General features: G+C 47.1%; 1 protein-coding gene across 1 annotated transcript in view; it reads left to right on the top strand.

Moving 5' to 3' along the window:
• LOC126291795 (luciferin sulfotransferase-like) overlaps positions 1–8,763 on the top strand; it is a 97,397-nt gene extending 88,634 nt beyond the window's left edge. The window contains exon 7 of the mRNA XM_049985491.1: positions 8,360–8,763. Coding sequence (XP_049841448.1) covers positions 8,360–8,668 — 309 coding nt within the window. The 3' untranslated portion in view covers positions 8,669–8,763. The remainder of the gene's footprint in view (positions 1–8,359) is intronic.
• The last annotated feature ends 6,684 nt before the right edge of the window (positions 8,764–15,447 follow it).

Raw genomic sequence — 15,447 nt, 5'->3', positions numbered from 1 at the left:
CATGTTAGAGCTCATTTTATTACTTCTCTTCAAATCACATTAATCATGGAATGGAAACACACAGCAATGATGATGCAGCCCTGGAGAATGACGTATTGTATCACAGCCGTCCACAATACGAGCACGAAGAGTCTCTACATTTGGTACCGGGGTTGCGTAGACAAGAGCTTTCAAATGCCCCCATAAATGAAAGTCAAGAGGGTTGAAGTCAGGAGAGCGTGGAGACCATGGAATTGGTCCGCCTCTACCAATCCATCGGTCACCGAATCTGTTGTTGAGAAGCGTACGAACACCTCGACTGAAATGTGCAGGAGCTCCATCGTGTATGAACCACATGTTGTGTCGTACTTGTAAAGGCACATGTTCTAGCAGCACAGGTAGAGTATCCCGTATGAAATCATGACAACGTGCTCCATTGAGCGTAGGTGGAAGAACATGGGGCCCAATCAAGACATCACCAACAATGCCTGCCCAAACGTTCACAGAAAATCTGTGTTGATGACGTGATTGCACAATTGCGTGCGGATTCTCGTCAGCCCACACATGTCGACTGTGAAAATTTACAAATTGATCACGTTGGAATGAAGCCTCAACCGTAAAGAGAACATTTGCACTGAAGTGAGGATTGACACATTGTTGGATGAACCATTCGCAGAAATGTACCCGTGGAGGCCAATCAGCTGCTGATAGTGTCTGCACACGCAGTACATGGTACTCTCCATACAGTGACGTGGTCAACGTTACCTTGTACAGCAGCAACTTCTCTGACGCTGACATTAGGGTTATCGTCAACTGCACGAGGAATTGCAGGTGTCCTCGTCGTCCTACAGTAGGTCTTCCCCAGTCGCGAGTCATAGGCTGGAATGTTCCGTGCTCCCTCAACGCCGATCAACTGCTTCGAACGCCTCGATACAAACGTACCGCGCCACGGTTATTGCCCTAATCGATACATCAAATGGGCATCTGCCAACTCCGCATTTGTAAACATTGCACTGACTGCAAAACCACGTTCGTGATGTGCCTGATGCTAGTACTGTAGAGCAATGAGTCGCATGTCAACACAAGCACCGAAGTAAACATTACCTTCCTTCAATTGGGCCAACTGGCGGTGAATCGAGGAAGTGCAGTACATACTGACGAAACTATAATGAGCTCTAAAATGGAAATTAAGCGTTTCCGGACACATGTCCACATAATATCTTTACTTTATTTGTGTGTGAGGAATGTTTCCTGAAAGTTTGGCCGTACCTTTTTGTAACACCCTGTGTACTTTGGCCGAAACCGACGAGCACAACGTAAAAGACTCAAGATTTTTACTGTGCTTCGTTCATACAACGACAAAACAAGGCAATTGTTTTCTGCTGTTAACAGGGCCACTAGTCTGTAAAAGAAGGCCCCTTTATTTTACTGCATACCGCAGGGTTTTTTCCTGGGTTTTAGTTATGGAACTAAGAACATCGGAAGACGGAGTGTTACTGGAATGCTTTAGTCCCGAATAAAATATTACCCGACATCTTGCCGCTGCAATGCCGGGTATAAGTTCGAGCTTTCGGCGATTACCTATGGACCTAAACTTGACCAGAATCTGGGAATAGTGTGAAACAAGACTTATCTAACCAAATGACTTTCTTCCATTACTCTATACTAGAGGTCTTATAGCTTCTGCACCACGTTTTCCTATTATGGGCAATCCAGCATGTTCTTCAGTTCCCAGTTCATGGAGTTCCGTTCGTGTTCTGGTGCTAACAGGTTCGCGAGCGCGACATTCAAATCTGTAGCGACTCTTGCAGCTGTTGTCGTCATATTTATCTTCAAAAGCCTCTGCAATGACCGTTTGTCACCATCATTCGACACCCAATATCGTACACTTTCCCTATATGCAGTAAGAGTCTTCGATACGGTGCTTCTTGAAAGTACCAATCACTTCCACTGCCTTGGTTGCGGGAGCAGCCATCACAGGAGCTCCAATAATTCGCTTACATTCGAATTTACTTAGCTCCGACACAACACACTCACAACTACACAGAAAGGTGTTCTGACCGCGACCCACAGTTGCACCGTGTTGAGGACATTTCACAGGTGCTGCTCGTGGTCCCTGCAGCATTGGCTAACAGCTCCGTTTACTTTGAAGCATGCATTTCTCGAGGAGTTCCCACATTTTTTTATCCAATCCCTGTACAATAGCCACCACCCAGTCCAATGAACACAGTTTTATTTTATAAAACATAACATATAATTCGTTTATATTGACATATAAAAATGTGCAACGAAAAGTTATTTCAGGTAGAACTTTGTTGAACTAGGAAATTTTTCTCAGACTTTTTTCACACGCTCATGAGCTAAAACGTTATGACTGCCTGCTTCATAGCTTGTTAGTCCATCTTTGGAACGAAGTACACTACTGGACATTAAAATTGCTACACCACGAAGATGACGTGCTACAGACGCGAAATTTAACCAACAGGAAGAAGATGCTGTGATATGCAAATGATTAGCTTTTCAGAGCATTCACACAAGGTTGGCGCCGGTGGCGACACCTACAACGTGCTGACATGAGGAAAGATTCGGAGCGATTTCTCATACACAAACAGCAGTTGACAGGAGTTGCCTGGTGAAATCGTTGTTTTGATGCCTCGTGTAAGGAGGAGAAATGCCTACCATCACGTTTCCGACTTGGATAAAGGTCGGATTGTAGTCTATCGCGATTGCGGTTTATCGTATGGCGACATTGTTGCTCGCGTTGGTCTAGATCCAATGACTGTTAGCAGAATATGGAATCGGTGGGTTCAGGAGGGTAATGCGGAACGCCGTGCTGGATCCCAACGGCCTCGTGTCACTAGCAGTCGAAATGACAGGCATCTTAACCGCATGGCTGTAACGGATCGTGCAGCCACATCTCAATCCCTGAATCAACAGATGGGGACGTTTGCAAGACAACAACCATCTGCACGACGACGTTTGCGGCAGCGTGGACTATCAGCTCGGAGTCCATGGCTGTGGTTACCCTTGACGCTGCATCACAGACAGGAGCGCCTGCGATCGTGTACTCAACGACGAAACTGGGTGCACGAATGGCAAAACGTCATTTTTTCAGATGAATCCAGGTTCTGTTCACAGCGTCATGATGGTCGCATCCGTATTTGGCGACATCGCAGTGTACACACATTGGAAGCGTGTATTCGTCATCGCCATACTGGCGTATCACCCGGCGTGATGATATGGGGCTCCATTGGTTACACGTCTCTGTCACCTCTTGTTCGCATTGACGGCACTTTGAACAGTGGACGTTACATTTCAGACGTGTTACGACCCGTGGCTCTACCCTTCCTTCGATCCCTGCGAAACCCTACATTTCAGCAGGATAATGCACGACCGTACGTTGCAGGTCCTGTACGGGCCCTACTGGATACAGAAAATGTTCGACTCCTGCCCTGGCGAGCACATTCTCTCACCAATTGAAAATGTCTGGTCAATGGTGGCCGAGCAACTGGCTCGTCAAAATACGCCAGTCACTACTCTTTATGAACTGTGGTATCGTGTTGAAGCTGCATAGGCAGCTGTACCTGTACACGCCATCCAATCTGTGTTTGACTCAATGCCCAGGCGTATCAAGGCCGTTATTACGGCCAGAGGTGGTTGTTCTGAGAACTGAATTCTCAGGATCTATGCACCCAAATTGGGTGAAAATGTAATCATGTGTCAGTTCTTGTATAATATATTTGTCCAATGAATACCCGTTTATCATCTGTATTTCTTCGTGGCGTAGCAATTTTAATGGCCATTAGTGTACTTCACTGATTCTGCGCGCCAGGCTCCAACAATTCGTTGGTACTTTTGTGGAGTATTTGGTATTAGATGTCTGCGCACAGATCACATAATTAGCGTAAATAACGGGCCGGTAATTTGCGTAGGCAGTGTCGGCGCCCATTAGTGACCCAGATGGGTTCCACAGTATTTACATCAGGCGAATTTAGCCGCGGAGACATCAACGTGAGTTCACAATAATGCTTCCTCAAACTACTGTAGCACTGTTCTGGTTCCGAGACACTGACAAGATGATTCGCCGTCGGGGAAGGCATCAAGCATGAAACGATGCTGCTGGTTCGCAGCCGTCAGCGTGGCTTCGATTACCACCACAGGTCCCATGCAAGCACAGAAGAATGTCTCAAGTATGCCACCAGTCTGTGTCCTTGACACGCAACACATTTCTGAGACGCCGTTCACCTCTTGACGGCGTTTATGGAGACGACCATCCACCAAATGCAGAAAAAATGCGATTCACCCCGAAGATCCGATATATTTCCATTGATCAACGCTTACGGTCTATCTTATAACATATGCCGTTGGATAGAAAGTTTTCTAACAGTCAGGATGTCCTCCTGAACGGGGTGACTTCAACAGAAAGAAACGTAACTTCAGGTGTGCTCTAGGGCAGCGTCATAGATCCTCTGCTTTCTACGATTTACAAACTTATCCCTGATGTTATTCAATCTGTATATTGAGCAAGCAGTAAAGGAAACAAAAGAAAAATTCGGAGTAGGTATTAAAATCCATGGAGAAGAAATAAAAACTTTGAGGTTCGCCGAAGACATTGTAATTCTGTCAGAGAGAGCAAAGGACTTGGAAGAGTAGTTGAACGGAATGGACAGTGTCTTGGAAGCAGGATATAAGGTGAACATCAACAAAAGCAAAACGAGGATAATGGAATGTGGTCGAATGAAGTCGGGTGATGCTGAGGGAATTAGATTAGGTAATGAGACACTTAAAGTAGTAAAGGAGTTTTGCTATTTGGGAAGCAAAATAACTGATGATGGTCGAAGTAGAGAGGATATAAAATGTAGACTGGCAATGGCAAGGAAAGTGTTTCTGAAGAAGAGAAATTTGTTAACATCGAGTATAGATTTTAAGTGTCAAGAAGTCGTTTCTGAAAGTATTTGTATGGAGTTTAGACAAGAAGAGAATATAAGCTTTCGAAATGTGGTGCTACAGAAGAATGGTGAAGATTAGATGGGTAGATCACATAACTAATGAGGTATTGAATAGAATTGGGGAGGAGTTTGTGGCACAACTTGACTAGAAGAGGGGATCGGTTGGTAGGACATGTTCTGAGGCATTAAGGGATCACCAATTTAGTATTAGAGGGCAGCGTGGAGTGTAAAAATAGAAGAGGGAGACCATGAGATGACTACACTAAGCAGATTCTGAAGGATGTAGGTTGCAGTAGGTACTGGGAGATGAAGAAGCTTGCACAGGATAGAGTAGCATGGAGAGCTGCATCAAACCAGTCTCAGGACTGAAGACCACAACAACAACAACATAAACGATCTGGTTGAAAGTATTGACAGCGGCATTAGACTGCTTGCCGTAGTCAACAGGAAAGTAGTATCACACGAAAGTTGTGAACAAATCAATGAGGATTTTGCAAAAAAATAAATGCGTGGTGTAATGACTGGCAGTTATATCTCAATATTAGTAAGTGTAACTTACTGCGTATAACGAGGCGAAAATCCCCATCAACGTACGAGTACAAAATAAATGCCCAGTCTTTGGAAGCGGTAACGTCCGTCAAGTATCTGGGTGTGACTATTCGAAATTATCTCAAGTGAAATGATCAGTTTGCACAAGTAACGGGTAAGGCGAACTCTAGATTGCGTGTTATTGGTAGAATCCTGAAGCGGTGCAGTCCTTCAACAAAGGAAATACCTTACAACACGTTAGTTCGTCCACTCTTGGAGTATTGTTCGTCTGTATGGGACCCTTTCCAGTCGGGTCTGATTCAAGAGACTGAGAAGGTGGAAAAAAGAGCGGCAAGATTCGTGACTGGTACATTTAGCCATCGCGAGATCGTTACAAATCTCATAGAAAGTTTGAAGTGGGACACACTTGCAGATAGACGCCACGCTAAACAGAAGGGGATGCTCACTAAACTATTATTACCACAAACTTTCATAATCGCGCAATGATCACCATTCAAAGATAAGGGAAATAAGAGTCGTACTGACGCGTTCAGACAGTCGTTTTTCCCTCCAGTGATCCGCAAGTGGAACAGAGGGGGGGGGGGGGGGGGGGGGAATATGACTTTGGCGCGAATTGTGCCCTCCACCACACACCGCTAGGTTGCTAGCAGAGTATATATGTAGATGTAGAATGGCGATGGTCCCATACCCACTGCAATCGTAACTGACGATGTCGTTGTGACGACATGTAAACACGTAGGGATACTCTGCTGCAAAGATCCATGTTCAACAATGTACGATGAAAGGTGTGCTCCGAAACACTAGTGCGTGCCCCAACATTGTGCTCTTGTCGGCAGAAACAGGACAGATCACCATCTGTCCTACTTTACAGAGCAGACAAGCATTCGCAGCCCACGTTCTGTTAACATCTGAGGTCACCAGTCCCGTAGACTTAGAACGACATAAGCCTAACTAATGTAAGGACATCACACACATCCATGCCCGAGGCAGGATTCGAGCCTGCGACCGTAGCGGCAGCGCAGTTCCGGGCTGAAGCGCCTAGAACCTCTCGGCCACAACGGCCGGCACTTGTTGATGGCCCAGCGTTGAAATCTACAGCAATTTGCAGAAGGCTTGCACTTCCGTAACGCTGAACGATTCTATTCAGTCGTCGTTGGTCCCACTCTTGCAGGGTCGTTTTCCGGGCGCAGAGATGCCGGAGATTTTATGTATTACCGGATTTTTTATATTCACAGTACACCCGTGAAATGGTCGTGCGGAAAAATCCCCACGTCATCGCTGTCTCGCAGATGTTGTGAATCATCGATCGTGTGCCGACTAGAGCACCACCCTTTCATCTTGACGATTTGCCATTGTAGCAGCAGTAACGTATCTAACAACTGCTCCAGACACTTGTCTTATACAGGCCTTGCCGACCGCAGCGCCTTATTCTGCCTGTTTACATACACCATTGGCCATTAAAATCGCTACACCAAGAAGAAATACAGACGATAAACGGTTATTCATTGGAAAAATATATTATACTAGACTGACATAAGATTATATTTCAACGCAATTTGGCAGCATAGATCCTGAGAAATCAATACCCACAACAACACCTCTGGCCGTAATAACGTCCTTGATACGCCTGGGCATTGAGTCAAACACAGCTTGGATGGCGTGTACAGGTACAGATGCCAATGCAGCTTCAACACGATACCACAGTTCATCAAGAGTAGTGACTGGCGTATTGTGACGAGCCAGTTGGTCGGCCAGCATTCACCAGACGTTTTCAATTGGTGAGAGGTCTGGAGAATGTGCTGGCCATGGCAGCAGTCGAACATTTTCTGCATCCAGAAACATGCGGTCGTGCATTATCCTGCTGAAATGTAGGGTTCCGCAGGGAGCGAATGAAGGGTAGAGCCACGGGTCGTAACACATCTGAAATGTAACAAGAGGAGACCGAGACGTGGAACCAATGGCACCCCATACCACCACGCCGAGTGATACGGCGATGACGAATACACGCTTCCGATGTGCGTTCACCGCGATGTCGCCAAACACGGATGCGACCGTGATGATGCGAGCCTGGGTTCGTCCGAAAAAATGACGTTTTGCCATTCGTGCACCCACATTCGTCATTGAGTACACCATCGCAGGCGCTCCTGTCTGTGATGCAGCGTCAAGGGTAACAGCAGCGACGGTCTCCGAGCTGATAGTCCACGCTGCTGCAAACGTGGTCGAACTGTTCGTGCAAATGGCTGTTGTCTCGCAAACGTGCCCATGTGTTGACTCAGGGATCGAGACGTGGCTGCACGATCCGTTACATCTATGCGGTTAAGATGCCTGTCATTTCGACTGCTAGTGATGCGAGGCCGTTGGGATCCAGCACGGCGTTCCGTATTACCCTCCTGAACCCACCGATTCCATATTCTGCTAACAGTCATTGGATCTCGACCAACGCGTCGCCATACGATAAACCGCAATCGCGATAGGCTACAATCCGACCTTTATGAAAGTCGGAAACGTGCCGGTACGCATTTCGCCTCCTTACACGAGGCATCACAACAACGTTTCACCAGGCAACGCCGGTCAACTGCTTTTTGTGTATGAGCAATCGGTTGCAAACTTTCCTCATGTCAGCACGTTGTACGTGTCGCCACCGGTGCCAACCTTGAGTGAATGCTCTGCAAAGCTAATCATTTGCATATCACAGCATCTTCTTCCTGTCGGTTAAATTTCACGTCTGTAGCACGCCATTTTCGTGGCGTAGCATTGTTAATGGCCATCAGTGTATGTATTGGAATAAGCATGCCTGTACCAGTTTCTTCGTCGCTTCAGCGTAAATACGCAGCGTGGTGAGGTTCCCACGAAGCTGTACGGGGGTACGTCTGACCTTACAGGACCTGGCTGCCGTGGTGCGCAAGGTGGCGGACTTCCTGGGGAGACCGGTGCCGGCTGAGAAGCTGCCGCAACTGCTGGACCACCTCAGCTTCCAGAAGATGCGGGACAACCGCGCCGTCAACTTCGAGGGCCTGGTGGACGAGCAGCGCGTGGGGGTCGGACTGCGGCCCACCTCGGCCGACCAGACCTTCATGCGCAGCGGCAAGGTGGGCGACGGCCGCTCCAGCCTCTCCCTGGAGATCCAGCAGCGGGTCGACGCCTGGACCCGGGCCTGCCTCGAGGGCTCCGGATACGATGGGCCACGCTGACACCGGCCGACGTTCCCATCCTCACAACGCCCCAGCCTTTCAACCTCTCCTATGCACATTAACAAACCCAAATAAAAGTATTTTCTGTAAACGATGGTGCACAGATTGAATATACTTAAAGAATGGCATCATGAAACCACCAGAAGATGGCTTAAATTGCTCACAGAATTAGAGCTAACCTCGTGCAAGAAAACATTACACCACACAGTTCTGAATGAGCGGCCACAGTTAAAATGCCAAAACACACCTCCCATCGGACAGTAACTAGACGAAGAGGAAAGATCACTGTCTTCAATTACACCGGTGCCAGGGACAGGAAACCCGGTCGCCGGAGGCCACAAGTCAGAAGAGCTGCTGGTTACACAAAATTATTAATTAATGATTAAGCCTTACACGATCTTAACTTGCAATTATGCTCGAACGGGCAGTACACGACCTCCGATGGCAAGGATCCACACATGCGACTGCCGGCCCGTGTGGCCGTGCGGTTCTGGCGCTTCAGTCTGGAACCGCGTGACCGCTACGCTCGCAGGTTCGAATCCTGCCTCGGGCACTGATGTGTGTGGTGTCCTTAGGTTAGTTAGGTTGAAGTAGTTCTAAGTTCTAGGGGACTGATGACCACAGATGTTAAGTCCCATAGTGCTCAGAGCCATTTGAACACATCCGACCGCGCACGCGTCGCCAGCATACTCAACACGCCACAGTCACGCGACAACACACTCTGTCACCGGAGTTCACCTCTTCTCTGCATCGTTGACGGGTAGTGACCGCTCCTTCATGTAAGGTGTCTCCTTTTAAACTCCAGCGTTGAAACGGAGGATTTAAAGGCGCTTCTTAATGTCCCACCAAGGCGAAATGAACAGCAACTACTCGTTGGGCGATTCTGTATACAACCAACACTTGGGGAGCTCTTCCGTCAACTCGACCCGCTCACTACACACAACCGACATACATCACGTGGCGACTCGGTACAACCGACCACGCCTGCTTCGCGCTGGAGAGCTACAGTGCCCTCCCCTGTCCACCACACTCTCTCTGCGCGCAACGCCATTACTTCCGCGCCACCACACGAGGTTACAACCGGTCAAAGATCTCACTTTCTCCATAGCAGTTTCCCGGAAGCAAAAACGCAGATATCGATAGCAGAGGGAAAAGACAACCAAGCAGCCACTTAATGACAGGCAACATATCAAACAAACGTGTCAGGGGAAGGAAAGGAAAACCAGTGCAATCTAAACACAAGGTGTAGTACGCGTCGATACACGTCTCAAATGTGTATTTATTTATAGACAAACAATCTATGGTAAAGCGACAATCTTCAAGTCACGCAAGTTCTAACAAGGACCCTCTTGAGTGCGAGACCGCAAAAGGGCACTGATATTTACGCCTTTCGAAGCCCCAAATATTGTCTACAACGCAACCACAATATCGGCTGCTAATGGCAACAAGGGGGGGAATTGGATGGTGAGCACAGCATGAGACTGCCTAGGCGACGAGGAACTCACAACAGCGCTACAGTGTTAGTGGTGGTGATGCGAAGCAGAGGAATAGCAACAATGAACAAAGCAAACTTTGATTTATATCTACAACAGTTTCGTCAGAAATTCTGTCTGTCTGTCGCTTACGCCATAGTCCCGCAGCGATCGCAGGGTCAGCGTGGTTACAACGGATTTGGCAATGTTCGTGTTAGGGATGGCTGGATGGCTTCCTGCCGCCACCCCGTACCCCACAGGACGGAATCAGTGTACCCCAACTGCAGGCGTCTAGTGTAGTCGTGAAATGGTGCGGACGTGTTTCAAATGTGGCGGAACGTGGGGATCAGCCCGGTATTCATCTAGTGGGATGTGGAAAACCGCCTGAAAACCACATCAACCACCCTACCACAACAAAGGTCAAAATTTAATAATGATTGTGGTGTTGCTCACGCTGCTAAATACGGCATTTTCGGACAACAACAAAGTTGTTATGTGGCAGGTGTCGTTAGAGCACAGTTAATAGTCATTTCATGTAATAATGAATAAACTAGGCACTCATTTTTTCCTGTTTCCCACGCTGGTCTCGTTGTAAAATCATGGCTCAATCGTCGAAAATCTAGGTGGTATGATTACAAGCTCGGATGCAAAGAGGCCTAGGTTTTATTCTGCTATATTCAAAAGTTTTATAGATGTGTTTCACAAATCATTCTTGAAGATTAAACCTTTGTAATTTAGCACAATGGTGATGTAAAAAAAAGTAATCAGCACTCCGAATTTAAGCTAGACTTCCTTTTTATTGCTTTTGTTGCAATATTACGTAACACACAAAACATCACTTCACAATACAAAACGTACTTGAAAACATCTTCTTCACTGTTAAAGTTCACATTTTATAAGCTGACTACAATATGCGTCTTTCCAATATTACGTCCAAGACTTGACCTTCTCAAGGTCCGACTCTCTAACTAATAATCACTTACGCGACCAAAAATCAGAGTTACAAGTACGTCAAAGATCACAGTGACAAAAGAAAGAATACATATAACAACAATATCATTGCAAGATAAACATATCGATGTATCAAAAATGAAATCAAACCTGAATGCTGTCTCAGAAACATGTTAACTACTTTACAGAAACACAGTAGAATATTGCTGGTATCGAGAGGTTCAGGGGAGCTGCCGTAATAGTTACGTGATTCAAGTACTATTACACCGGCACACCGGCCCTCGTCGTTAATCCGACGGGCAGATTCGAGCCGGGGCCAGCGCGCCTACTCGATCCCAGGATGCAGCGCGTTAGCGCTCTCGGCTACCCTGGCGGATGGTATTTCGTCAGAAATGTACCCAGCTAATTCCAGAGTGAGAAAGAAATGGAAGATGAAATATCAGCGTTTCTGACAGATTAGTTAGTGGAATGTGTGATGCTGTATACCTTCAACTGTACTGACAATGTGCAGGAGGAGTACAATGGTGACGATACATGTTTAACAACTGAAGATGATGTTGAAGCAGATGTCGAGCCAAGTAGTTCATCGTGACATGATAATTAAATCGACACCCTAGTTGCAAACAGGCGTTGTTTCATTGGGGACTCGAACCCTGGGATCTCCTGCTTACATGGCAGACGTTCTATCCAACTGAGCCATCGAGGGCACAGAGGATAGTGCGCCTGCAGGGACTTATCCTGCCATGTAAGCAGGAGATCCCGGGTTCGAGTCCCGGTCGGAGCACACATTTTCAACACGTCCCTAATGATGTATAACAACGCCTCTTTGCAGCCAGGATGTCGATTTAATTATCATTTCATTCTAGAGAAGCTGCACCGTCATCAATAGTATCTGTTCTTTCGGGAATGGGTACTACCTTCATATATAGTTCATCATCCTTATGGGACAGGGAGCCGCAAATCCCGTCTCCAGTAATCGCTGTCCACGAAGCGGGTACTAAACATAATGGAAAATGGAATGAGCGCTTGGCGTCATTGGCCGGGAGGCCCTTACAGGGCACATCCGGCCACCTAGGTGCAGGTCTTATTGAATTCGACGCCACACTGGGTGATCTGCACACCGGATGGATATGAAATGATGATAAAGACAACAGAACACCCTGTCCCTGAGCGGAGAAAATCCCCGACCCAGCGGTGAATCGAACCCGAACCCCTTAGGACGGCAGTCCGTCACGCTGATCATTCAGCTATCGGGGAGGACACTAAACATAAATATGTACATGGAGGTTCGTCCGAAGCGTAGTAAAAGAAGAATTATGAACAGATTTTGAGTAAGTCCGCAGCAATATGATCGTGTAGTGCATAAGAAAAACTACCGATATTCAAGGAAGGACAAGGCGCACTTGTTAAAAAACAAAAGCTGATGTTTGTGCGTTTCAAGGATGCTCAATACAGATCTGGAAGACGTAAGATAACGAATTTTCAAAGTTTCAACTTGGCGCTACACAGAAACTGCGGAATCGACCCGAAAATTTTTAGGAAAGGTAAACAAACTTATTTCATCGTTCATCGTGGAATTTGTTTTCAACTCCGACCCTTCAGGATTTGAAAAGAAAATGCATATGAAAGGACACCTGGAAATTAAAGATACCTAGAGAATTGTATCGAAAACGAGTAACACCAATGACTCAACGCTTTCATATACAATTACACCGCCTGTTAATATCTATGGTGAAGGAGACCTGGAAATTAAACACACTAAGAGAATTGTACCAAGATCAACTAACATCAATTCTTTAACACTTTCATATGCAGTTCTGCCGCCTGTGATTATGGTGACAAAGTGCCTGGACAGTTGTTTATTGAGGCGCAACAAGTTGGAGGTGTTCTGACCCTATGATTCTTTCTCGTGTGTCAGTAGGAAAACTCTGGGTCGCAACAAGAAAGAGTGGGAAAATGGGCATAAGGGAATTATAACTATGGTATGAGCACTGATTCTGGCCAGTTACTGGTCAAAAAAATTTGCTTTTGCTTGATTTCTGGTCTGTGTATAAAAATCACATTCCTTTAGAGCAAGGCACCCCTCCTGGAAAGTATGTGACGTTGAGTTTCATAACACCTGGAACCACTGGATAAATTCAGCCTCTGGATGTTCGCTTTTTCCCGTGCCAATAAAACACATTATCGCACTATCTGCAGCTGCGCGTTAAAGGATAGCCAGTTTTACTATAAACTCCACGGTAGACTGTGTTGCATACGATTGCATGCCATCACATTCCATCAACTCCCATTACCACCCCGTCACACCAACATACCATATGTATTCTGTAAGAGTGGCTTCTTAGCTGACCGTCCTGCACCGTTTGTAACCCCAAGAAGTTCACCTACGAGTTTCATGGTGGGAACCTTGGTGATCACCGTGGCGCGTCAATTCTTATTCGGTGTTCACGATGCAAGTTAATGGTTTGTTTTGAAGTTTTCTTGAATGTTGACGATGTGCATGTTGTGAAGCGTAATGCATCCATCGCATCTCTGCACCTCCTGGACAGTCATTGCCTCTCTCCTGATGCACCTGGTGAGAAATCAGCAGCTAACATTCTTACTGTCGTATTTGTTAACACAACGCGTTCAGATGAACCTCACTAAAGGGTGAACTTATGACCTCGCACTCGAGGGGCTCCTTGTAATTACCTCTGGGATTTGATAAGACGACTGCACAAAAGGCCTAGAAAACATACCAGAGGTAACGGCACATCTCCAAGTTTGATTTGTAACATGTGCCGTGTGCCACAAAGTGTGATCTCAAGATTGTGGCAACGATGTCAGCAGACAGGAAACGTGTCCAGGCGATACAGTGCGGGACGTCCACAGTGTACAACACCACAAGAAGACCGATATCTCACTATCAGTGCCCGCAGACGGCCACGGAATACTGCAGGTAGCCTTGCTAGGGACCTTACCACAGCCACTGGAACAGTTGTCTTAAGACACACAGCCTACAGACGACTGGTTTATTCACCTGGAGACCTGCAAGGTGCATTCCACAGCCCGTAAAGCCTGGTGTCAAGAACACAGTGCATGGTCCCAGGTTATGTTCACGGACGAGTCCAGGTATAGTCTGAACGGCGAGTCTCGCCGGGTTTTCATCTGGCGTGAACCAGGAAACAGATACCAACCCCTTAACGTCATTGTGGTCGTGGTTTGATGGTGTGCGGTGGGATTATGATTGGTGCAAGTACACCCCTGCATGTCTTTGACAGAGGAACTGTAACAGATCAGGTGTATCGGGACGTCATTTTGCACCAGTACGTCTGCCTTTTCAGGGGTGCAGTAGGTCCCACCTTCCTCCTGATGGATGATAATGCACGGCCCCACCGAGCTGCCATCGTGGACGAGTACCTTGAAACAGAAAATATCAGGCGAACAGAGTGGCCTGCCTCTTCTCCAGACCTAAAATCCATCGAGCACGTCTGGGATGCTCTTGCTCGACGTATTGTACACGTCTTCAGACCACTAGGACACTTCAGGAGCTCCGACAGGCACTGGTGCAAGAATGGGAGGGAGGCTATACCCCAGCAGCTGCTCGACCACCTGCTCCAGAGGATGCCAACCCGTTGTACGGCCTGTATACGTGTGCATGGTGATCATATCCCATACTGAGCCCTCTCACACGGCTTTCTGGATCGGAAGGAGCGCTTGTTCCCTGACACGAGGACTTGTATCGACGTCCGGTGAGCTGACCAGTCTGTGGATGGTTTTTAGGCGGTTTTCCATCTGCCTCAGGGAATGTGGGCTGGTTCCCCTTATTCCAACTCATCTACACTATGTCGGCGGTAGCTGCGCCAACAAGTTCTCCACATATGCGACACCACCATTACTCTGCCATGCAAAACGTAGGGGTTACACTGGTCTGGTGTGAGACGTTCCCTGTGGGGGCGGGGGGAGGAGGGGGGTCCACTGGGGGTTGAACCGCACAATAACCCTGCAAGAGTGGTGTGGTATGGGTCGGCGGAGAGGTGAAGTGGACCACTGCGGCTGTGGTGGGGATGGAGCCTCTCCGTCGTTTCTAGGCCCCCGTTACCATACAATACAATTTTCTTGAGTAAAATGTTGCGAAGCAAAATAGTACCCTATATGAATCTTCATACATTGACTACTCAGGAGGATGTTTTCATCAGGAAAAACAAAGTTGGCACTCTACAGCTCAGAGTGTGGAACGTTATATCCCTTAATGGGGCAGGTACGTTAAAAAATTTAAAGTGGGAAATTGATTGGTTAAGGTTAGATACAGCAGAAATAATTTAAGTTCAGTGGCAGGAGGAACAGGACATGAGGTTAAGTGAGTATAGGGTTATA

The sequence above is a fragment of the Schistocerca gregaria genome, chromosome 9, assembly GCF_023897955.1.
Source record: "Schistocerca gregaria isolate iqSchGreg1 chromosome 9, iqSchGreg1.2, whole genome shotgun sequence".
NCBI lineage: Eukaryota > Metazoa > Arthropoda > Insecta > Orthoptera > Acrididae > Schistocerca > Schistocerca gregaria.
Note: the sequence above shows the minus strand (reverse complement) of the source record. Positions and strands in the feature narration are given on the sequence as shown.